The sequence below is a fragment of the Tenrec ecaudatus genome, chromosome 1 (assembly GCF_050624435.1).
Source record: "Tenrec ecaudatus isolate mTenEca1 chromosome 1, mTenEca1.hap1, whole genome shotgun sequence".
Classification (NCBI taxonomy): Eukaryota; Metazoa; Chordata; class Mammalia; order Afrosoricida; family Tenrecidae; genus Tenrec; species Tenrec ecaudatus.
This window is the reverse complement of record NC_134530.1, coordinates 199,619,662-199,644,924: the sequence shown is the minus strand read 5'-3', so window position 1 is coordinate 199,644,924 and position 25,263 is coordinate 199,619,662. Positions and strand designations below refer to the sequence as shown.

The following is a 25,263-nucleotide window of genomic DNA, read 5'->3' as shown; positions in this document are numbered from 1 at the left end:
GGACTTCCTAGGTAATAAATGTTAAGAAATTTGATTTTTTTTTTAAATCACAATGCACCTCCTATTTTGAGGGTAGCATGAGAATTCTTTGGGAAATATGGTCTACCAAAAAGCCATATTTGTACCTTCAAGCATTTTTGTTCTCAAAACTCAAGAAAATATAAAAGAAGATCAGGAAGGGGGAAATGGGGAGCTGATATCAAGGGCTCAACTAGAAAGCAAATGTGGAGGATGATGGCAACAAATGTACAAATGTGCCTGACACAATGAATGTGTATGTATGGAATGTTATAAGAGTTGTATGAGCCCCCAATAAAATATGGCGACCCCCAACCATAAAATCATCTTCCTTGCTACTTGTAATTTTGCGAGTTATGAATCAGGCGACCCCTGTGAAAGTAGTTCAATGCCCAAAAGGGTCGAAGACCCACAGGTTGAGAACCGATACCTTAGAGGATGTGAAGAACCAGTGGCTTCAATTGTCAATATTTTAAACAAATGTTTCCACGACTTTGTCAAAATATTTTTTGACTTGGTCTCAAATACTGAGAAGTGGAATGGGGCGCACATGCTAATTCTTAGAGTGACTGCTACAGTATTTCACACCACTTTTCCACCAATTAAAAAACCAAAACTGCCTTCTAGTCAATTCCAAGGCACAGCAACCCTGTAAGTGTTGCCAGCATAGGCAATTGTCACCGGAGCCCACAGCCCCATCCTGCTCCCAACAAGTAGCAGCTGTTGAGTTTGAATGGCCAACCACAAAATTAGCATCCCAACTTTGTACCTCCAAGGCTCCTTAGCAATGGCCAAGGGTGTTAATGTCCCCATAACCTCATCAGCACTTATAAGTTTTGTTTTATAATTTTGACTATTGTAGTGGGAGTGAAATGGCTCGTTGAGGTTTGGATTTGCAGTTTCCTGATGACTAATGGCACAGTGCATCTTTTCATATTTGGTGCCCATCTAAAAATCATCTTTGGTGATATATCTATTTAAGCCCTTTGCTCTTTTTGATTGAGTTTTTTGGTTGCTAAGTTGCCTAACTTCCTACTTGGTTTTTTTCCCCTTTCTCATCGTTTAATGAGCATTTAATAATAAAGTGAGGTGTGACCATGTTTCTTTTTCATTTTCTATTAATATATGATACACATTGATTTTCTTAAATCACACCACCCTTGCATTCTTGGGACAAACCCCACTATGTCATAATAGAAAGGCGTTTCCGTCTGCAGTTCGTTTCCGTGTGCGAGTAGCTTGTGCTCTTACAGGAGTTCTGCATCCAACTGATGAAAGATGTTAGTGTGTCATTATGTTTGCTTGTAACTTAGGCTTCATGCTTTCAGCCTTGCCAAAGGAGTTAGTGTTCTCTAGTAGAAATGTGACAGGAATTAAAGAAAACAGTGTTTTCCCATCTTGTCTTTGTTATTTTAAATTTCATGATTAAAGACAGAACCCTGATTCTCCGTTTTCTCAATTGTGCAGCGGAACGACTGCCTTCTTCCGAGACACATTCAGAGGATTCAAGGTGATAACGTATCTGCAGCTAGCTGCTCTCATAGCATTTCACCAGGTCGACGAGCTTTGCATTTCTAGCGAGAGATGGGAGTTAGAGAACTTCCTGGAGTAATATTTTATGAAGAGTTGATACTGTGAGTAGTAGTGATGCTTAACAGTTCTTTCCCCAAATTCCCACAGAGAAAACACAATACACTCCATGCTCTATCAAATACCTATAATTATATTCTGCAAAGGATTACATAATCCAATAAATTCACTAGTGATGCAAAATTTTCATCCTTCCATACTGACAGATACATTCTCTAAGCACAAAGCTTGTATTCACAAATATATTTTTGCTTAAAGACAAAACTCCAATTAATAACCACAATGGGAATTTAGTTATTTTAGTATAAGCACTATTCTAATATGTTGCCAATAAAAGCTAAGCAGTTATATCACAAAACCAGGATTATATTCAGTGGACATGCATTAATAATCTATACAACGTAACAGTACACCAAAAAAAGAATCCAATATAAAATTCCCCATACTTTTTTGGTGATTTTGAAATTTCATGGCACAGATTACAAAAAAGAACAAAAAAAAACTGTAAAGGCAGATTTTAAATATTTTCATTAAAATGGTAAAAAATTGAGTAAGTCTTTTTAGTTTTCGTACAGGGCTGATGATTTAAAATATCAAGCTGACCCCAATTTGTCAAAATTGACAGATAAATATTTACAACAACTAGACAGGCTTTAGTTACAATGGTACCAAGTGAGCACTCCCTCCAAGCAAAAACCCTGTGAGGCTTCACTTCTCAAAGCAAACATGTCTTTGTAAATACTGTGATAATATAAACTTGGAAACATACACAGAACCAGGACAAAGATGAAAAATAATACACAAGTCAAATTTTATTTCTGACCTGTCAGCATAAAGCCTAAAGCCTTCTGGCTCCCAAACATCTAACACTGTACCCCAATATAAAACTAAGTTAACAGGAGTAGAATGACTTTACTAGGGGCATTTTCCTACAAAATTACTTTTCACTACACACCAAGGTAGGGCTCCAGCTCTGTTAACCTTAGGGCTTTCTACCCACTGATGAGAATTTACTTATCAACCACAGAATAGCTGGCAATACAATTCTCCACAAGGGGTCACAACAATAATGAGAATTGTTTTGAAGCCCTGGTTAATCTCTTTCTCTTGAGTGTTTTATTAGCAGAGCACCAAATTTATAAACTGTTACAGTAACCCAGTATGTTAAATACACTTTTTAAACAGAAGCAAAACCCCCACCCCCACCCCCGGCTGTTCTATGTGCCAATGGTTAGTCATTAAACCTATGTCACCAATAAGAAATGAGTACAGGAAGCCCTGAACATATCTTGTACTTTTCATCAGGATAAAGTGCAGAATATCTCCACATTTCTGGTATTTCAAGAGGCAAATATATCACATCAGAAAGACATTGAAGTGACAATAGAACTAGTATTGGGGGGCAAGATCTCTTTAAATATACACTTGAAAACTATCAATTATCCTTCATTGAAATCTGTATATGAATCAAGTTCTCATAGAACTTAAGATATTAAATGTTTAAATCTTCTTCCCCAGGATCAGAAACTCCAAAATTACTACAGGGCAAAAAAAAAAAAGAAAAAAATAACATTGCATGACAATGGACACTAAGTTCATAAAGAACCTCTTCTTAAAATGAGATATTATGGAAGAAAATACCATGAAAATAATAATCCTATGAGAATTGTTTTTAAGCACAGTAAATTTGAGTCTTGGTCTTCATGAAGATCCTATAGTTTATATAGAAAACTATAAATATACAAGACTCTGGGGAGGGAAATAAGTCAGAATACGTATTAAATCAGAAATACATTCTGTAGGCCTAAAAACTTTGGGTCAGAGGGAGAAGGATGGCCAGAGTTAATTTTCACTTCAGAATACAGAAACTGTGAAAAATTCCTGGGTCTAAAGAGTACTCCAAAATGTAACCACACTTTGAAAAAAAAAAAAACCTAGATTTTTAAAAAGAAAGAAAAATACGGTGTAATTGCAATCCCTTCCAAAAAGGAACTCTTAAATTAAGGGGTAAAGATTCTCAGAGTAAACCAAGTGTGGCTCAGGGAAAAAACAAACTGCACAGCATATCCAAGATTCTGTCCGTAAAATTAATGACGGTACATCTTTAATATTAAGAACTAGGCTATAAAAAGGTTCGTTTCAGAATTGCTTTTTAGTAAAGCTCATTTGTGCTCTTTTGTGGGTGCATAATAAAGTTCCATGGGTTTGTTCACTTTCCAGTATTTCTCACTGACCAATTCCAAAGAAAATGAGCCATTTAATACCTACAACAAAAAGAAACAAAGAAAATTATGAAAACAGCACAAAGCACGAAAATGAGGTGGAAACAAAATAAAACTCAATAGAATCTTTTTATAAAATATAGCTTAGAATAAACGGCTTGTGATTTACACGATTCCTGAAGAATAGAGGATCGTAGCATAGACTACACCCTGCTGCAAGGCCTCCTCTTGAGGACGGCGGCAAGTCCAGGTAGTCCTGGCCCCACCCCACACTTCCCAGAGTCCCATAGGATGATTTCACTTACAGTGAACTGGCCGTTGGCTGTTGCTATGTAAATGGTGTACTGCTTCTCACTGGCTGTTTCGAGGTTCATCTGGTTTGATTCTCCTTTGCTTCGAAGTTCTTCTAAAGCTAGCCTCACTGCTAGATACTTGGATAAATGATCAACAGTAGCATTACCTGAAGTCTTTATGTATCTACAAAAGGAAAGAATTACAAAATTTAATTTCAAGACTATAGTACTGTTCAAATGTATATATTTGTCTAAAGTATTTTAAAACATTTCTTAACGAAAAACACAAAGGGAAAGTCACCCCTTTCTGATTGCCAGGAAATCAAAACACTGCCTACTTCACCATCCATAAAATAGAAAGTTAAGATGACAAAAATCAAACAAATAGAGGAGGGAGGGGGGAATAACATACTCTTCAGCCTCAATAACCAGATTTTTGCAGTGTCTGCAGCAGCAGGAACAATAACATGCATTTGAGCAAATTTCTTAGTCTAAAAATCAAATTTCTGATATTTTAAATTACAACACAGAAATGCTAATCTCGGGACTTTTGAAAAACTAGTACACGTTTAATGATTCACTTCACAAATATTAAATGTTTATCTGCATTAAATGGCAGGTAGTATACTATACACAGCAATAAAATAACCATCTTTTGCCATTAAAGAGCCCTGGTGATGTAGTGTATTACACATTGAGCTGTTATCTGAACGATCAGTGGTTCAAAACCACAAGTTACTTAGAAGGAGAAAAAGAGGCTTTTTGTTCCCATATAGATTTAAAGTCTCAGAAAACTGAAGGGGCAGTTCTATTCTGCCCTATAGGGTTCCTATGAATATTAACTGATTGGGGTTTGGTTTTTTGGTTGGTTTGTTTGTAATGGGACTCTAATCTCATTGCCTCTTCAAACTGGGAGGGCCATTCCTCTCAGACGTGAAGCATAAAAGCATTCACAGGTGGGAAGCACAGAAGAGGAAGAGAACAAGTCTTTAGTCAGAATACCCAACTAACCCTGGCCGTCAATGGGATAACAAATAGTGCCTTTCATTTTTATTCAGAAATTTCCTTTTAACTCCACATATAACATTCTAAAATTAATCACACTTACCTTGTCTGTGCACTGTCATCCTTTTCCATAAGCGTGGGATGAGGCCTGAATACTAACTCAATTTCACTAGCCCCGTCCATGGCGGGGTCGATTGCCACTGTGGCATTGTTATTATCAAGCTCAAGGCCAGAATCATCCGATGTTTTGGTCCTTTTGTTACTAGGTCCTGCTTCCTGATTGCTATGTGTAGATGCATTGCTACAGTGTGAACTATCACCGTTATCTTCTGCTCCACTACCATTTTCAATCTGTTGCTTCTTGCCTCGCTGTAGTCTATTTAAGTAAATAAAAAATAAAGTTTACTTTAGATATTTTCACAATACCCACTTTAAAGAACATTTCCTTGAAGTTTGGAATTCAAAATCTTGATAGACAAATTAGCTCCATACTAGATATCCATGTCTAAAAACATACACATGCATACTGTTTAAATGATATAAACAAGTGTTTGCATTCTCTTAATTTTCTGTATTAAATAAAGGAAAGCCTACAGGAGTTATTGCCATTTTTAAAATTTTCATAATTTTGTTATGTCATCTCAAGACATGAAATTTAAGAGTGGAGATATTTATGCCTCCTCAGAAATACTTTAGAAAACAATATTTAAAATCAACAGCCTATGTCCGCCCATTCACAAAGTCTGCTAACACCATCTGAAATGATTCCCTGAAAAGCCAGCACGGCTAGGGAAGCAACTAATAGACCAATTACCAAGCTGGGCATTTCAAGGTATCCAATCTCATTTATTCGTAGGTCAACCCAAAAATTTAGTTCGTAGGTAACTTAACAAAGAAACCGGGGTTTAAGGTTAGTAATTTGCTCACAACATATACCCACAGCATGGTATATATACAACAGGCCGATTTCTCCCCGGCACAATTGCCTGTCTGCCTATAAATCCAAGAAAAGAGGAGATATACACAATGAAAAGAAAGAATGGCATCTAAAATTATTATATGTTTGATACCATAATAACGAAATAATATCCCATGTCTTAGGAAAGATGCTCAAGAACTCTTTTGCATTAAAGAAAATAAAATTGTGCTTATGAAATCGATAGACCAGTAAACAAGCGGCCATCTAGCTCAGGAGCAACAAAGCCCACATGGAAAAAGCACACCAGCCTATGAGATCACGAGGTGTCGATGGGATCAAAAAATCTTATCATAGTGAATGAGGGGGGGGAAGTTCGGAGTGGAGACCTAAAGCCCATTTGTAGGCCACTGGATATCCCCTTACAGAAGGGTCTCGGGGAGGAGACGAGCCAGTCAGGGTGCATAGCAACGATGAAACATACAACTTTCCTCTAATTCCTAAATGCTTCTCTCCTGCCCCTCCCCCCCCATCATGATCCCAATTCTACCTTACAAATCTGGCTAGACAAGAGGATGTACACTGGTACAGATAGGAACTGGAAACACAGGGAATCCAAGGAATATGATCCCTTCAGGACCAGTGCCAAGAGTAGTGATACTGGGAGGGTAGAGGGTGGGTTGGAAACGGGGAACCTATTACAAGGATCTACATATAACCTCCTCCCTAGGGAATGGACAACAGAAAAGTGAGTGAAGTGAGACATCGGACAGTGTAAGATACGACAAAATAATAATTTATAAATTATCAAGAGTTAATGAGGGAGGAGTAGGGAGGGAGGGGAAAAATGAGCTGAAACCAGGGGCTTAGGTGGAGAGCAAATGTTTTGAGAATGATGAGGGCAATTAATGAACAAATGTGCTTTACATAACTGATGTATGTATGGATTGTGATAGGAGTGGTATGAGCTTCTAATAAAATTATTTTAAAAACATAAAATGTTAAACTAGCATGCAAAAAAGAAATCTACAGACCATTTCAAAACTTAGAGGGTATTGTAAGTCTAGTATGTCAAATGATAAAACTATTATTCAAAAAGACATAAACAGGGCAAAATCGTAGAGGAAAAAATCATCTCCACCGTGAAGCTATAAGAACTATATCTCTGCAGGCCTCCAGCGTGTCTGGGTCAGGAGTAACCTTGTGCATTCCTACAGTGCTTGCAAGAACACTTTTGAAATGGTTTGAGGCTTGCTCTGCACCATTTCCGGAGCGAGGTTATAGAAATTTCAGACAAACGAGGGAAAAAACTGTATCTAAATTCTTCATAAAATCTGTAACTATCATAAAAAATATGTTAACTGTAAGTTAAAGTGAGCTAGAAGGTTTACTCATACTTAATGTATTTTTATCCCACTTTCTCTCTCAAAAGGATCTGAGATGACGGACTACATTAATGCAACTCCAGGTAGCACTTATACAAGAACAATGTTCAGATAAAGAATATCAATTACCTATTATGTCTTGCATTTATGAAATCACACATATAAAACTATGTTCTGTTCTTAGTTGGTGTTGCATTTCAATGGTGATAGCCACAAACTTAAATGTCTTATGAAGAATAACAAAACAGAGACAATACGGTGAAGTTACTTGGAATGGCTCTTGGTAGCTCCTACTGAGACTGGTGGGAACATGCAAAGAAGGTACTGGGAACTCTAAGGAGGGAAACAAGACAATACACTAGGTCTGGGGGTGGGGGTGGGGGGACAATGACACAACACACCAACACTTTTCAGAGCAAGGCCACATTAATTGTGCCAAGTGCTGCGGAGTAAGCCGCAGCCTTAACAATGTGGAAATGTGGTAACTTTGACAAAGGCAATGTTGTGCGGTTGTGAGGATAAAAGCCTAACTGGAGTGGACTCAATAAAGATTGAAGGAACTGCAAGAGTGACTACAAAACGCTCTCCAGAAGTTTTGCTCTAAGAAAACAAAATTGAGTGCCGAGTGAAGGGGAAAGTGGGGTTGAAAAGAGGTTGTTTTGTGGTTTCAAGAATTTAAATGGACTATTATGCCTGGAGGCATGTATTATACATGCATGTGTCTAATTACATTTCACCTTCTATCAAAATAGAGCCTGTACACACTGCACACCAACAGGCCCTTCTCACACATCACCTACCTGTTCAAGGCCTGTATCTTCAGTCCTTCCTCAATGCTGTGACTGAGCGCTTGCTGGTTATTGTGCTTGTTGATCCTGGCTAACACTCGCTCTTGATGAGCTTCATACTCATCACGACTTGGATAAATTTTGCTGATGAGGGCATCAAAGTTTGGGTCTGGCCTTAGTGATCTTTTGGAAACTAGCTTCTTCCGACAAGTGGGGCATTCTTTGTTGCTAAATAAAAGGCACAAAAATGTTAATGGTACCTGTATGCTTGAGCTGAAGAGAAAAATACCCAGCAGCTTCTGGATTGTGATCATTATTCCAGTGCTTTCACCGAGTCCCAGAAACACACACTGAGCAGCCAAAATGTCTGAAAATGTGCTCCGCAAGAATCACTCGGCCTACCAGAGCATGCCCGCCGAGGAGAAGGTGGGCACTTATGTGGAACGATTTTAGGAATCAAAATCTCATCGTTCCTCATTGAAAAGGTCCCTCTTTTGCTATTCATGTCATACGGGATAAAGGATCCATTGCCCTATAGTATGATACCCCTGCTGTTGTTTAGCTCAAGTAATATCGATGTTATTTACATACCATGGTTTTATGCTTCATAATTTCATCACAATAAATATTCACCATACAAGGGATCTTCAAGTTCATTTTAAAAAATGGGGAGGGGGACATGAAATAAAAAAATTTTTTAAAATTTTTTAAACAGATTTCCCCAAAACAAAGTTTGCCCCTAACCTGTATAAATTTAACAACTTCAAGACTTTAAATGATTAAAACCTAAACTTCAAAAATATTTCATTTCTTAATCACATACTTAAATGAATCCATTTTTATTCAATTAAGAATATAGTTCTCATGTCCTACGTAGCCTTATCCTGGTACAAAGTACCTAGTACAACAGTCATTTCCACATACCCACTTCTGAGGGCTGTGATGATGCAGTCCGCACAGAAACGATGTAGACACTCCTTTGTAGTCATGGTGTTCTTCAACATGTCCAAACAAATCGGACACATTAGTTCACTGTGGAGGCTTCGAGGTGAAACAACAATTTCCAAGCCATCTGTTATTGCCTCCTGTAAGACAGTCAATTTATAATTAAATTCCACTTCTAAGCTTTAATTATGGGCAAATTTAAACAGACAAAAGCACTGAAAATGGAAAAAATGGACTTTCAAGTATGCTCATCACTCACCATTGTCAACATAACAGCCAATACTGGCTCCAATGGATTCTCAATGTTAGTAGAGGGAAGTTCCAGTATGCTAATGGCCATTCCGTTTCCACTTGCTCACTACAGAATCAAAGACTGATGGCCCCACGGGAAAGACATAAGAACTATAAAAGTTCTCCACAAAGGATTCAAGGAAAATATTTATAATACAAACTACCTCTAATGTGGTGTGCCTATTATCTCCCATTTCTCTGTATAGAGCGTTTTCCACTTTTACTTAGTTTCTCACACAAATTTTTGATTTAGGAATTATAATATTCATTCTACAGAAGAGGAACTCGTCACCCAGAAAGAATGACAATGACCCAGCTAATAATCAACTCTTTAAAACTTACCGAGCAAAATTATGACCCTGGATAAATTAAACCACCTACATTCTCCAGTTGAGTACGCAGCACTGCTTGGGGACAAGGGACGTGGAACACACCTTCAAACACTGCTCGGCACCTGGTCTTTCTAAATCACTTTTCCTTTCTCTAAACTGTTTTACACCTTCTCTTCTATCTGCAGACCACGCTCCACCTGATTTTTAATAGACTATTCCTATTTTATTAATAAATCATAAATTCTATCCATTAAATTATTCCCCACTCTAACATGCTTACAACTGCTCTTCGTTATAGAAACTGTTCATCTTCCATCAAAGGCAAATTTCCCCATTTGTGCTCATTCGTTCATACTTTTCCAAGGACATTCTTCTTTTGCTGCTGTTTGCCCTCAAACATCATCAGTTTCTGCCTCACCAAGAAATCAGCCTTGGAGATTAGCATCTCAATAGTGCTGCTGCAGTATCCTGTAAGGCGAACACTGCCCCCAAGGCTGTGGTACAGAGTCTGCACTCAACTTACTTCTTGACCAATGGGTGCTGCACAACACTTAAAAGGAACCATGAATCTGCACTAACACCTCATAACATGGGTGAACCTGGAGGGTATTATGCTGAGTGAAATCAGTCAATCACAAAAGGGCAAATACTGTGCAACTCCTATTACAGAGTCAAGAAAAGACTTTCACCCGATAAGAAATGTACTCTGATGGCTACTAGGGGTAGTAAGGGAAGAAAACTCACAGGCTAGAGGGTAGATAGGTATTAACTGGGGTGAAGGAGAAGACAATAGTCAACAAGCTGGAAGTATGCTGAAAAGGACAGAGACAGAGGCAATACACTGGAAGGTTAAAGGCAACAGAGGTAAGTACTGTTACATACACTTACATACACAATCCTGTAGGAGAAGTGAAGTAAGAATGAGCAGTTGTGGGAGGACGAGTGGGAGTATACCCTGGAATATAGAGAGATCTTAGAGAATATCTGTATATTTTCATCTTTGCTGCAAATATACCTATGACTGTGGGAGGGCATACAGAGGGTAAAATCATCAATACTTCTTAGTCATACCCTAACTCCATGAGGAATACGCCAGTAGGCATGAAGAAGCCAGATCAGAGTTTCAAGGGACACCAAGCTCTATTCCCATTAACACAGTGCACAAAAAGGCAAGGTTCTACATCCTACTTCAGTAAGTCACAACTGGGGTCTTAAAAGCTCATGAGCAGTAATGTAATATGCAACCTCAGAGATGACAAGTCTCTTCCTTTTGGAAGGAAAACTGAGCAATGAGAATTGAGAGACATAGGAGACAATTGGTCCAATAGACAAATGGACCATAAAACATCTGTATCCACAATCCTGAAATTGAAGTAGTACATATGCCCAGCTAACACCACCACCTGCTCTAAAATTAATCACATTAGCAAATCCTGGATACAGCAAGAGAAAGGGGTGGAAGAAAACCCAAAACCCTAAAAGAGACCGTGTTCATTAGTCAGAGATGGGTGCAATCCCTGAGGGCTATGGCCCTTGGTCACTCTTCAGGTCAGGAATTGACCTGAGAGAGAAAAAAAAAAGGTAAAGTCAGAACCGCAGCATTTACACCAGGACGAAGTTAAGGTTAACAAAGGAGGAAGAACAGAAAGGCCTACAGAAAGTGGAATACAGGATGGTACCCTGAGGGGACTACAAGGGCTGAGTTGAAACACAGTGTGTTAAACTGTAGAATGTAAAAGGAATGATCTGCTCTGTAAACTTTCACCTAAATCACGAAGAAAAGCTTTTTTTAAAAATGGTGCTTTTATACAAACAACAAACGTGTCGGACAAACTTAAAAATCAGGACAAGCACTGCTTTTGTGTGATTTATTATTACAATGTACTTGGAGCTTTTATGCTTTAACAATACGCCTCAGTTCACATCTCTCATATGATTCTTAAAATCCCTCAGTCTACCTTACCTGAGGTGTTCGTTGTAGTTCATACAAACTGAGTTCCCAAGTTTTGCTTAAGGGCTGAGTTCCATTCGTCTGCACAGCCTGAGACATTGCTAGGAATAAAAAGGAGAAAAGTTTTTTTTCAGTATTTCAAATGATAATATACCTTGACAATGCTCTTTTGGAGAATTTGAAAATTTGAGAATAAAAAATAAGAACTGCATACTGGTTTCTCAAAAATAAAAAATGATAAAAAGCTCAACAATCTTTCTATTTAAATATTCGAGCTACTTGGGAGCAAGAGACTATCCCAGAACTCTGCATGCTCACCAGCTGGCAAATGGAAAGTGCCTCAAGTGATGGAGAGTGATTGGTGAATATTCAGAGGAGTTTGCTTAAAGGAAGCATATGCACAACATTGTCTAATGCCCTTCTTAGAAAACTGAAGGTCAAGGCACTTAGAACAAAATCACAGGACATTTCGGACTCTGCAGCAAAATTCTACTTTATAAACTATATAAATTCTACTATATAAACTATATACTTTATAAACTATATAAACCACTGGTCATTCTGCCTCTACTTTCAAAGCTCCACTCCTGACACATCCCCAACCTAATAGTTCTAATTCTCAGGTCTTCCTAATGCTGCTAAATATAAATTATATAAATATAAGGTCTTCCACAGTGCTGCTAAGGCAGAGGGATTATGTCCATTAACTTTTTACTATGATAGTCTGTCCAATATTTAGACTGTTATGATATTCCACTTGATGTTTCTTTACTGTGGCCAAATATTGTTTGTCTAATTTCCCCATTAAACTACATCTCATCACCACCCTGATTCCACTCCTATCCAAAGCCAACAAAGTAGCACAGGGCTTATTAGTGTTATTGTTTAGCACACTGTTTTCATTCAAACAGCAGAAGGTGGGTGTTGTTGTTTTTTCAGTTCAAATATTCTGAACACTTGTTTGCAGTCAATTAAAATTTCAACATACCCCACCCTCTAATTTCTACTATTCTTTCTCAACATTCTAGCCTGGCATGGCTTCTGCATGTCTTCATTTCTAAAGTTAGCACTTACATCTATTTCCATTAAAAGTAACTTTAGCGACCTGATCCACTGTTAGATAATCCTGTTAGGTACTTTGTTACTGCTATACATACACACATACATAAAACAAAGCACTTGCTCTTGGGATTTCTATCAATTCTGATTCTGTCATCTAATATTTTCAAGATTGGCCTTTGGCTCTTCTGAAAGATTTCTCCATTTCTCAATAGCAATTCTCAAGTATTAGTTGCTGTCAAATCAATTCCATCTGATGGTCACTGGCACTCTATTCTTTTTTCTTTAATCATTTTATTAAGGGCTCATACAAATCTTATCACAATCCATACATACATCAATTATGTAAAACACATTTGTACATATTCATTGCCCTCATCATTCTCAAAATAATTGCTCTCCACTTAAGGCCATGTCATCAGCTCCTCATTTCCCCCCCTCCCTCATGAACCCTTGATAATTTATAAATTATTATTTTGTCATATCTTATATTGTCCGACATATCCCTTCACCCACTTTTCTGTTGTAGGTCCCCCAAGGAGGAGGTTATATGTAGATCCGTGTAATCAGTTCCCCCTCTCCATCCCATCGGCACTCTATTATTTAAAATATTATTTTCCCTTATTATTTCTCTGACCAAAACAATATGTTAAATTAAAATGTCCTACTCTCATTTTACCTAATTTAAGTTTTATTGGCATATAATTCCCAAACCACACAACTTAATGGTTCAGTGATCTTCAGAAGAGTTTTATACAAGTATGGCCACATCAATTTTAAAGCATTTTCTTCCTTCTTGTACTGTTACTAGCTCCCCATTCCTGCCCTCCCCCCATAAACTCTACTGTCATACCCTTAAGGATCCATTAGTTCAGTTACTGTCTCTATAGATTTACCCATCCTGGATTTTATAAACATTAAAACAGCAAATAACAAAGTATAACAGAAAAAAAAAACCTCAACCTAAACGAAAGCAGAAAACATTAATAATTACATTTAAAATAAGTTAAAGGGGAGCGTCAAAGAGAAGGTGCCAGTATGTAAACTAACTGCATCTTGACTAATGCATTCTGCACCATAACAAGGCTATTCACATCTACAGTCTTTCTTCAAAGGGCACTCACCAGGGGCATAATCAGCATGCATTGCCCCTGCCTGTTAAAAAGGAAAAAAAGTAAAATTTAAGAATGTGTAGAAGACTGAAAAATCTTGATTTCACCAAAAAGTCTTTATTTATTTAAAAAACAACCATCAGGCGGAAAGTAGGGAGAAAGCCTAAGGTATAAAACTCAAATTAATAGATCAGTCTAGCAATATTCAGAAAGGAAGACGTTCTTAGTATGTCATTTTGGTAAAAAGAACCTTAACCAAGGGATCAGTTACCAGGCATCAAAGAACAAAAAATCATATCATTGGCTGCACACCTCCATGATAGGATCGCTGAAGACAAATGGGTGCATAAGCAAATGTGGTGAAGAAAGCTGATGGTGCCCGGCTATCAAAAGAGATAGTGTCTGGGGTCTTAAAGGCTTGAAGGTGAACAAGCAGCCATCTAGCTCAGAAGAAAAAAAGCCCACATGGAAGAAGCACACCGGCCAGTGCGATCACGAGGTGCCAAGGGACCAGGTATAAGGCAACATGCAAAAAAAAAAAAGATATAAGTGTGTGTATATATATATATATACCATATTAAATGAAGGGGGAAGTGCAGAGTGGAGACCCAAGGCCCAAGTGTCGGCCAATGGAGATCCCCTCATAGAGGGGTTTAGGAGAGGAGATGGGTTAATTAGGGTGCGAGGTAGTACCGATGAAGAACACAGCTTTCCCCCAGATCCTGGATGCTTCCTCCCCCCAACTACCATGATCCGAATTCTACCTTGCAGGGCTAGATAGGGCAGAGGTTGTACACTGGTACATATGAGGGCTGAAGGTACAGGGAATCCAGGGTGGATGATACCTTCAGGACCAAGGGTGTGAGGGACGATGCTGGGAGAGTGGAGGGTGAGTGGGTTGGAAAGGGGGAACTGATTACAAGGATCCACATGTGACCTCTTCCCTGGGAGAGGGACAGCAGAGAAGGGGGGGAAGGGAGACTCCGGATAGGGCAAGATATGACAAAATAACGATGTATAAATTACCAAGGGCACATGAGGGAGCGGGGAAAGGGGAGGGAGGGGGGAAAAAAAAGAGGACCTAATGCAAGGGGCTTAAGTGGAGAGCAAATGCTTTGAGAATGATTGGGGCAGGGAATGTATGGATGTGCTTTATACAATTGATGTATGTATATGTATGGATTGTGATGAGAGTTGTTTGAGTCCCTAATAAAATGTAAAAAAAGAAAAGAGGAGAAAAAAATGATTAGGGAAAAGACTGTACAGATGTGCTTTATACAATTGATGTATGTATATGTATGAACTGTGATAAGAATTGTATGAGCCCCAATAAATTGTTAAAAAAAAAAAAAGGAACCTTAACCAAGCAACTGAAATCTGACCCTTTTTACACATTATGCATTTCTTTTACAAACTCATCTGTGTTGCTCATGGTGACCCCTAAGTACAGCAGAGATGTGCTCCAAAGGAAATCAGACCACCAGGTCTCTTTTCCTGTGACGCAGGGGGTAGGCTTGAACTACTTATCTTTGGGTTAGCAGCATTTAACCACTGCACTACCAACCAGAACCCCTTCATTTATAACTACCCAAATTAAGCCAATTCTCTAATATAAAACGAAACAGCAACATTGAAATACTCAAGAGTTTTCCAAACCAGATAATTAAGGTTTATTGTGCCAACCTGGTCGATAAACACATATGGGGTTACTTGAAGGGCAGAAGGAAAAATGGCTCAGTGAGCCCCTTGCCTTTTGAGTTCTTGGGTCTCTTGCTTTATGATGGTCGGACCAGGGTGCAGCTGCCTTAGCCAGTTCCCTGCTTCAGCTGGCAAGGTTCACTTCCTGCAGGGCATTCCCAAGGAGAAGCCGCATGGACCTACCCTGATGCATCTCTGGGTGCTGGAGCAGCCGTGTGGAGACCCCTGCCAGCACTGAGATGCTTACACATTCACTGATTCAGCTTTCTTCTTGCAGTCGGCGTCATTGCGTGTGTTTTGTGAGATGAAGGAGGACTTTGTGGATTGGTGACGGACATATGGGTTAGTGGGCTAATGTTAGACTTGTGGGCTTGGGCAGCACTGGGTTGGGATGTTTTCTTGATATGCACGTAACCTTTATATAAAACTCTCTTACACATTCTATGGATTTGTTTCTCTAAAGTACCCAGACTAACACATCAATAAAGAGGTTTTAATAAATTCAAGTATTAAGATTAGGAAAAACACTGTCCTACTTCTTTCATTTACAAAAGAACAAGTAGGAGAAAATGAATAAAACTAAAAAAAAATATAAGTGTTTGCACATATTTACCTGGACACGCTAGAAAGTTTAATGGCCATGCTAATGCTTCTACAATAAAACACATGATCTTTTCAAAGAAAAGACATGACACTTAGGAACAATTTATATATAAAAAATAACATCAGTTTGAATACAGTAAGAGAAGATACTGTTTTAGTAAAATAATAAGTGAACTCAGAACTGAAGATAAACTAAAAGCATAAATGCATTTATTATACAGCCTGCTACACACATAATTTTACCCTGTTACACAAAATAATTTGCTTAACGAGATGTTTTAACAAAATCTCAGTGCAACTGACAAATATCTTGTTCAAACCCCTATTTTACTGAATGGAGATTTTAGTACCTATTTTAAAAATACTTGAAAAGGCTAAAAAAACATCTAAACAGTTTTGTTCTTCCCCTCCACTCTAAAACTAGTTTATATTTAACAGATATGAATAAGATATATGAAAGAACTGATGCCTATTTTTCTGAAATGTTAATTTCATGTAAAGTTTTAAATGTTGCTGCAATAAGTGAGGTGTTAGGCATACAATGCCCACAAATAAAATTACTACTTTCACCATGTCACTATCTTGTCAGGCTTTCAGCTCCACAAAGGTCCTGTTGGAAACAATGAATCACTTAAGGACCTTTCATATTTGGTCTCTAGTTACTATCTCACCATATTGCTTAAACCATTAAATGATTTCCACTTCTCTCAAACATGCCAGAACATTTCATAATTCCATACCATATAAAAAGAAATGGGTCTTCCTAGTAACCTTCTCTCTACCACACGTGAATCTCACAAAAAGTGTCCGATGAGTGCTTGTCCTTGGAGAAGCAGCTAGCCACTCCATTTCCGGTGCTCTCAGCTACCTCTACCCCATCCCACCAACTACTGCACTGGTTGTCACTGACCCCATATCTGTTTACCTAGCTCTGGTCCACTCTCACCAGACTATATGCAAGAATCTGTGGGTGCTATAGTCCTGTCAAAATATGCTCAACATGTACCCACGGGGAGGATATTCTTCCCTATAGACACAGCAGAGATGCCCCTTACTTATAGTCCTCCCCTGGCCTTCCTAATCTTGCTGGATCCTCTCTCCCTCTGAATTACAATATTAATAATGTATCCATTACATAGATTAAACACCTCATTTTTAAATTATTTATTATTAGCACTTTACATCTTGTAGGACTCCATGTCATAAGACTCCTCATAATTCTTGGTCATTTTTAATTTCCACACAGATGCCTCTTCCAGAATCTATCTTATCTCTTGCCCTCCCCTCCACTGATCTCAACTATTTGTTTGCATGTGATTATATACTTTAGAATCTATAGACCAGTATTTTCCCAAGTGGGCAACACCAGCCCCTGGGAGGGCACTGAACCAATCTGGGGGCTCAAAAAGAAGATACCTGTTACTTGTCATCCTGGACTATGGGCTACAGTACAAAGGTTTTTAATTTTCGGGAGGCACGGTAATTTTTTTTTCTGAAAAGAAGGCAGTAAGACAAATAAATTTGGGAACCTAAAACATGCTATAGACAGTATATTAATATTGGATTCCATCCGTAACCATAACTTCAAGGATCCTACTCTTGGACCATCTCCATCTTTTCCAGTTACCCTAACTACCTTTTCACTGTCCACTTCTTTTACCTGCTCACTCCCTATTTTGTCCCACAGTCCGTCCGCATATACCTCAACCTCTATAGTAGCCTCTCCTTTTGTTGTACTCACTTGTCACATTCCTAACCTGGATACTCCTAATTTGGTCCCCTGTACCCAAGCAATTTAATGTGACTGGCTGTTAGGTGTATCATGGTGACTTTAAATTTATTAACTTCAATATGAAGAACTTATGGGTACAAAGAGTTAGGTGCTTGACTACTATCTGAAAGGTGGGCAGCGTGAACCCACTTAGAAGCATCTTAGAAGTAAGGCCACAGGCTTGAAAATCTGGAGCGGTTCTACTCTGCACACACGGGCCACCATGAGTCAGAACTGCTGTCACAGCAACAACTGCAAATGAGTCATTAATGCTGCCCCACAGCCTACCGCTTATCATTTCCCTAGTTAACTCAGCAATTCTCAACCTGTGGGTCATGAACCCTTTTGTGGGTAGAACGACCCTTTCACAGGGGTCGCCCAATTCATAACAGTAGCAAAATTACAGTTATGAAGTAGCAATGAAAATGATTTTATGGTTGGGGCGGGGCATTCACCACAACATGAGGAACTGTATTAAAGGGTCATGGCATTAGGAAGGTTGAGAACCATTGCTGTCCTAGAACTATTTTTCTATACCTTCACCTCAGACTTCTAACACTACATAACCCCCGCATTGTCAGCTGATGCCCTCACTTTCTATTTTACCTAGGAAACAGAACAAGGGGCTTCCTATTCTTTCTACCATTAAATCTAGCAACCTACTTGCATCTGTACTTTAATAAATCTGTCTTCCCTCCTGGTGTGAACAAATTGGAACAATACAAAGCCAGTTCTCAACTTGTCTTCAAGGGTAGAATGGGGTAGAATCCCGTGTGAGGAAGATAAGTCTTAGTTACAGTTATAAAATTGGAGGCAAAAAATCGCATATTTACACCCCAAGAAGGATTACCTTCAAAACAAAGCAAAACTCCTTTGGCCCCATGTCACCCTCCATCTAATGCCCTCTGATTTCGATCCGCTTACAGAACACTCCTCAAAAGCTGTCTTTACTCTTCTCTATTAATCTATTAGCCTAAGTAGCCTTTGCTCTCACAACTCCAACTGCTAAGGTCACCAATGCATCCCTATTGCCAGAGACTCTGTGGTGTGCCAGAAATTACTGTGTGGCCATGGCCATGACGTCTAACTCCTCTAAGACTTATTTTCCTCTGTAGGGAAAAGTACATAATTAAGTTAGAATATAGATACAGAATTACAGAGGAGCTCTGGGAATCTGAAGAGTAAGGGAAAGCTTTCAAAAGATAAGGAGCCCTGGTGGTGCAGTGATTAAGCCAGGGGTCCTCAAACTATGTACGGACTGCGGGCCACATGCGTCAAGGACATTTATCCGGCCTACCACGTGTTTCTGCCCCGTTTCTTTTTTCACTTCAAAATAAGGTATGTGCAGTGTGCATAGGAATTTGTTCTTTTTTTTTTTTTTAACTATAGTCCGGCCCTCCAACTGTCTGAGGGACAATGAACTAGCCCCTGTTTAAAAAGTGTGAGGACCTCTGGACTAAGCACTCAGCTGCTAACTGAAAGGTAGGTGGTTCAAGCCCACCAGCCAATACCGGAAATAAAGATGAGGCAGTCTGTTCTATAAAGATTTACAGTCCTGAAAAACCTATGGGGACAATTCTAACCTGTCTCAAATGGTAATTATGAGTAGGAGTCCACTCAACAACAATGCATTGGTAGAGATAAAATTAAATCTTAAAAAACAATTAGTAAGAGATTACTACACTGGAATGAGAGTACAAAAGATGTGAGTTTTTAATCTGTCCTGAATTCCACGTGTCAAGAACTCTATCTGTACCAGTAGTGGGAGCAGCGCTATCATGAGGATAGGGGCATGGTGGGAACCCATCACAAGGTTGGATTATATAGCCACCCCGTCCCCAGGGGGACGAATAACAGAATGGTAGGTAAAGGGAGACAATGGACAGTCTAAGACACGAAATAACAATATATAATTGATCAAGGATTCACAATGGTGGGAAGGAGTGGATAAAAGATGAGCTGGTACTGAGGGTTCGAGTAGAAAGAAATTGTCTTGGAATGTTGATACCAACATCTGTACAAGTGTTTAATACAAGTGAATGATAGACTGTTATAAGATTTGTAAGAGCCCCCCCCCAATAAAATGATTAATTTTTTAAAATGTAGCTTTTTGTTTACAATTTTAAAGCTATCCACCAATTACTACTTTGAGGACACTCATTCAGAATGGCTGGAGTAACTCAAATCAGTGCACCTTGTCTTAGCCTTTTGCTCTCAAAAACTCTCCATGTTTCAATCAGTCTCATCTTAATCATGGATGAGTATTCCCAATATTTTGTGAAATCTACGTAATTTTTCACACAGCTTTTGCCACATATCTTAGCCGAGTTTCCTTTTGAATCCTAGTTGTCTTTAGTTCTTTGTATACCCCTGTGTACCCTGACTCGTGAGTCTCTGAGAATTATAATGAAATAAAACTTTGAAATGTAAACTTTGCCTCTTTGGAGAAACATTGCCTTTTCTATACCATGCACCCTTCATCGGGATTGCCTGATGGCACATACTGTACAAAGTGCTGTCCAGACAACCTTAAGAAGCTAGTGACCACAACAGTCCATTAGGGTTTGCTTTCTTGAGCAACATATTAGCTAGGAATCCCTCTAAAAGCCTCATGAGATCTGTGAGAGAAATCATTGTCCTTAACATACAGACCCTGCCTTTCTTCTCTGGGGTCAATGGTTAATAAGCTACTAACAGTTTTGATTATCCAATCAAGGGATTTACTCCCATTTTATATGCATCACTAGATACCTGCTATCATGATACTCTCTTTCATAAGACACTCTCTTTTGCGTGTCAGCATCAAAGCTACACATTTCTATTGGCAAAACTCCTGTCTCATGCATTCCTACCATAACCTAATTATTGTGCTAGTTACTAATTAGATGGCACACTTTCTCCAAGGATGATTTAGAATACGTCGGCAAATGTGGCAGAATTTGACACCTCAAAACATAATCTACCCAAGAAGATCTAGAAAAGAAAAGTACCAAATATACAATGACCAAGCCTTTTTTGACTGGGAACTGGGGCCTCGAAATGAAAATCTGACTCCAAAATAGCATTCCTGAGTGGTTCCCAAGTAAAAACCAAAAAAATGAAATGTCCCTCAGACCATCAGATATGACATTCTCATGTATCCAACATTATACTGTTTTAACATCAACACCTGCCTATAATCCCTCGCTTTATTCTCTCCCCTAAAATTCAAAATGGACTATCCTTTTCACAAGGTCATCCCTAATTCCCTCCAAACCAAAGGCCTACTAATACCTTCTTGAAAGTACTAGAATGGTAGGTAAGACAATAGAAATTTGAATTAAGGTATGGTTTAGAAACAAGCTTAACAGATATAATAAAACTTTTCAAAACCAAAAAAAAAAAAGGAAAAAAATCTAAGCAGACAAGTTGTTACTGAATTTCCCAATCTTTTAGATACCAATTGTCCGGGTGTCCCAGACTATGGCAATGAACCAGACAAATGAAAATTATCTCTAGCTGACAATGGCTATAAAACAATTTAAAACAATTTGTAGAACACAAAAAAAGTAACTAGAAAAGCATGGTTAATTTTTTTAATAAAGGTTCGGTTTTGAAAGTCTTTCAATTTTATATAAAGACAAACCTGATGCTTTTTTCTTTAAAAGTTGATTGAGCAAAAACTCAAAGATTATAAGCAAGGAAGAAAGAGTTGTGCCTAACATTACTTAATCTGGTAGCAAATCAAACAATGTTATACCTGCTCTATTTTCTTTTCAGAGCTTCCTGAAAAAATTAAGATGACCCGGTAATCTGGTAATAGAAAGGATATGCAAAAACAAGAATTTTCAAATCACTGGTGTGAGCACTGACATACTTTAGGGAACAGAACAAATTAGCAGGTAAGTCGTTATTATTTCGTTTCAGGAATATATTTCTGGAAATGTAGACTGGTTAAATAATGCTATATAGGACAACTACAGAAATCTCTAAGGAAATACACTGCCTACTTTTTTATCTGTGAACAATATTCAATTGAGTTACTAGCTGATGTCAGTATCTTATCCAGAGTCTTTACCACTGCAACAGTAGACAAAGTAGCTATGAGAGGTCTGCAGTTCAAAACCACAGGATGGCTCCACAGGAGAACGATGCAGCTTTCTACTCCCGGAAAGTTATAGTCTAAGAAACCCACAGGGGAAGTCCTACAGGGTGGCTAAGTGTCAGCATCAACTCCATGGCAGTGAGAACCCTGGAACAAGATGACAAGGGCTTTGTACATGGTTCCTTCTGATTTGGCTCTCTGCTGAGAATTTACATTTCCCCTATATATTGGATCACAATCTACATTTCGGCAAGATCCTCAGATAGCCAAGGACCCCTGGTGGCATAGTGGGCTATACATTGAGCTGCTAGCCACATGACAGCAGTTCTATCCTCCCCTGCTTGGTAAAGCAGAGACGTAGAAAGAAAGAAGACCTTTGACCAGATGGGTTTACACAGTGGCTTCCAACAATGAGCTAAAACAATGAAATAATTAATTGTGTGGGTAGCACAGGGCTGAGCGGTGTTTCGTTCTGTTATACAGAGTCACTATGTGTCCAAACCAACTGATAGCACTAACAACTAAGGGAAGTGAAGATGAAGGCAGGAAAGCCAAACTGATGGAAATGGAACCAGAACAGAACTGTGAGAATGGTGACATATGTCGATCACTGAGCATTATGTATAGAAAGAGTTCAACAGACTTCTAATTTCCTATGTAAATTTTCGCCAAAACACAATAAAATATCATAATGAGACAACCTGGGAAAATCCCAATAAATTGAACAAAACGTCCAAAGAAAATCAAACAATCAATTCCAGCTTATAGCTACTCACCTCATAGGACAGAGTAGAACTGTTCTGATGATATCTGAGACGAAACCTTTAAAGGAGTACAAAGTTTCACTGTTTCCTACATATCAGCTCATAGTTTAAAACTGCTGACCTGTGGTTAACAGTCCACTGAGTAACCCACTATGCCACCAGGGTTCCATAAGGCCCTTAGATCCCAGTACGCATTTCAGGTGAGAGACCTGTCATTTAATAGCATCAGGGGAGACTAATAAACAATGCCCTATATGATGCTGAAATTGTTGTTCATTTATCATTCTCTGCCTAAGAATGAATTCTTGAGTTCCCTTGTATTAGTATCCTTGTTTAAAGAATACCATATATATTCATCTATAAGCCGAGTTTCTCAGCACATTTTTTGCAGTTTTTGTGGTCAAATTAGGTGCCTCAGCTAATATTCGGGTTGACTTGTACTCGAGCATATATGGTAAGAGTGATTATACTTAGCCCTGGAATAATAGTAAGCTGAATTTTACAAATGTGCACTACCTTAAAGAGGCCTGAGTCCCCCTGCTGCTCTGCTGCAGGCCTTCAGTGCCTCGCCCCGGCGTGATGGCAGGGGCCAAACCCAATCCAGGGATACAGAGAGCAGTCAACTAAATAAGAAGGGGGAAAAAAAGAGACATGGGTAGAGGCAGTAATCCACCCAAGGGGAGGGTATTTTTTATATTTCCACAGGAGGAGAGACCAGGTTTCAGCATGATGCACCAAGATGTGAATACAACATACCAGCATGTGCCAAGGAACCAATAGAGAGGGGGCTGGGGGCTGACCCCAATCCAGACTATGTGAACACACACACCCTTCAAAAGAATGCCCTTCAGAGGACAGCACTGGGGCTACAGCTTGGGGAGAGTGGCGCATCAGATTAGAGCACATGGGAGAAACAAAAAGGGATGATGGAGAGGGAGGAAAGGACATCCCAGCTCACCAAGGCCCAAGGACGACGTTCCTGCTCTGAGCAAAGAACGCATGGGGAAGACCATAGATCTGGCCTACCGTGGACGTGGCACCCCTCACTGAACCATGACGCTGCGGGGCAGCACTGGAGACACAGTGCGGGAATAGTGCACAGAAAACTAAGCTTTTTTGATCAGAAGTTTCTTTTCTTTCCATGATTATTAATCCCTACAATTGTCCCACTCATTCTTCCTTTCCTCCTGCATTACATAAACATGACAATAAGCAATTTTCTCCTTCATTAAAACAATACTTCCTTACAGGATACGAGTGTTGAGAGTTTAGAAATTTACTCAAGACTAGAGGTACTGGGGAGCAGTGATAATTGTAAGTAAGCAATTTTAATGGGCATTGTAACAGTGCCTACAAAAATCATCACCTCAAAAAAAGTACTTTCAGCAACTTGACCTAAAGCTACAGCTCTTAAAGCAGGTATTAATTTCTGTAAGCTTCTAAAAAGACAAAGAAAGTGTCCTTCATTGGAAAAGTTGTCATTGTGCTAACCATCTGGAATCAACACCTAGATTACTTTTGGTAACAGTTTCTTATTTAAAAAGACAATATAATCAATTCCTAACTGTACTGTATCTTTCCACATTATGGTCCATAGAGCAAGAACCTTTCAAAGGTGATTTGCCAAATATTCATTATCCAGTCCTAATATTTTGACTGCCACCCCAGTATTTTTATAGAACATAAAATGTCAGTTTTCGTAAAGCTTCAATTTAATGAAAATCTAGACCATTTACTGTGAGTTGTGCCTTTACCGACCACCATACATGTGATGAGTGCATCACAATTTCATCACCTCTACTCCATCCCCAAGACATCATGCCTCCCACTCAATATCTTCTCAATCGTCAAGTCAATCTTGCCCCAGTACAGGGTGGAATCTGATGCCCAATGAGAATTAAGTCATCAGGCTGCTCCATCTTCAACCAGGGAACAAAGAGTTGAGCAGTTACTAAGTAACCAAGGCACCAGTTGATGATAAGACAAGAACTATAACCCAAGTACCTGGGGTATGGAATGTATGAACTGTATTAATTAAAAACGGGGAGGGGAGGAGAGAATCTGCTCTGGAGGAAGAAACTCTTAACACAAGGTTTACAGAAGTTTCTTACATACCTATCTCTATAGACAGGCATCTTACCTATCTCTATAGACAGGCATCAAACTAACACATGAATGAACAGCTTATTTTCTTTAAAAATTAACTTATTTTAAAATGACATAATTATACACTATTAACTTATAAATGAAATGCTATATTACATATTTATATAAAATGTATAATATTCTACATCATGCAACATTTGAGATACTGGGTATGACGGATTCTAAGGGTTGCTTAGGTCCGTCACTATGACAATCTCCAATACATTATCTTTACATTTGATGCTTACTTCCTAAGACCTTTTTGACTACATTTATATTTATTACTGAAGT

General features: G+C 38.7%; 1 protein-coding gene and 1 non-coding gene across 2 annotated transcripts in view; one reads left to right on the top strand and one right to left on the bottom strand.

The window, feature by feature from the left end:
* Positions 1-1,418: 1,418 nt before the first annotated feature.
* Positions 1,419-25,263, bottom strand: part of RNF2 (ring finger protein 2) — a 42,029-nt gene continuing 18,184 nt past the window's right edge. The window contains exons 2-7 of the mRNA XM_075528375.1: positions 11,749-11,837; positions 9,142-9,302; positions 8,230-8,445; positions 5,232-5,504; positions 4,136-4,307; positions 1,419-3,872 (exon numbers count right to left, since the gene is read on the bottom strand). Of these exons, the coding sequence (XP_075384490.1) occupies positions 3,771-3,872; positions 4,136-4,307; positions 5,232-5,504; positions 8,230-8,445; positions 9,142-9,302; positions 11,749-11,835 (1,011 nt within the window). The 5' untranslated portion in view covers positions 11,836-11,837 and the 3' untranslated portion in view covers positions 1,419-3,770. The remainder of the gene's footprint in view (positions 3,873-4,135; positions 4,308-5,231; positions 5,505-8,229; positions 8,446-9,141; positions 9,303-11,748; positions 11,838-25,263) is intronic.
* On the top strand, positions 7,210-7,343 carry LOC142437770 (small nucleolar RNA SNORA9). The gene has a single exon (XR_012782291.1). It is a non-coding gene; the product is annotated as a small nucleolar RNA SNORA9 (small nucleolar RNA).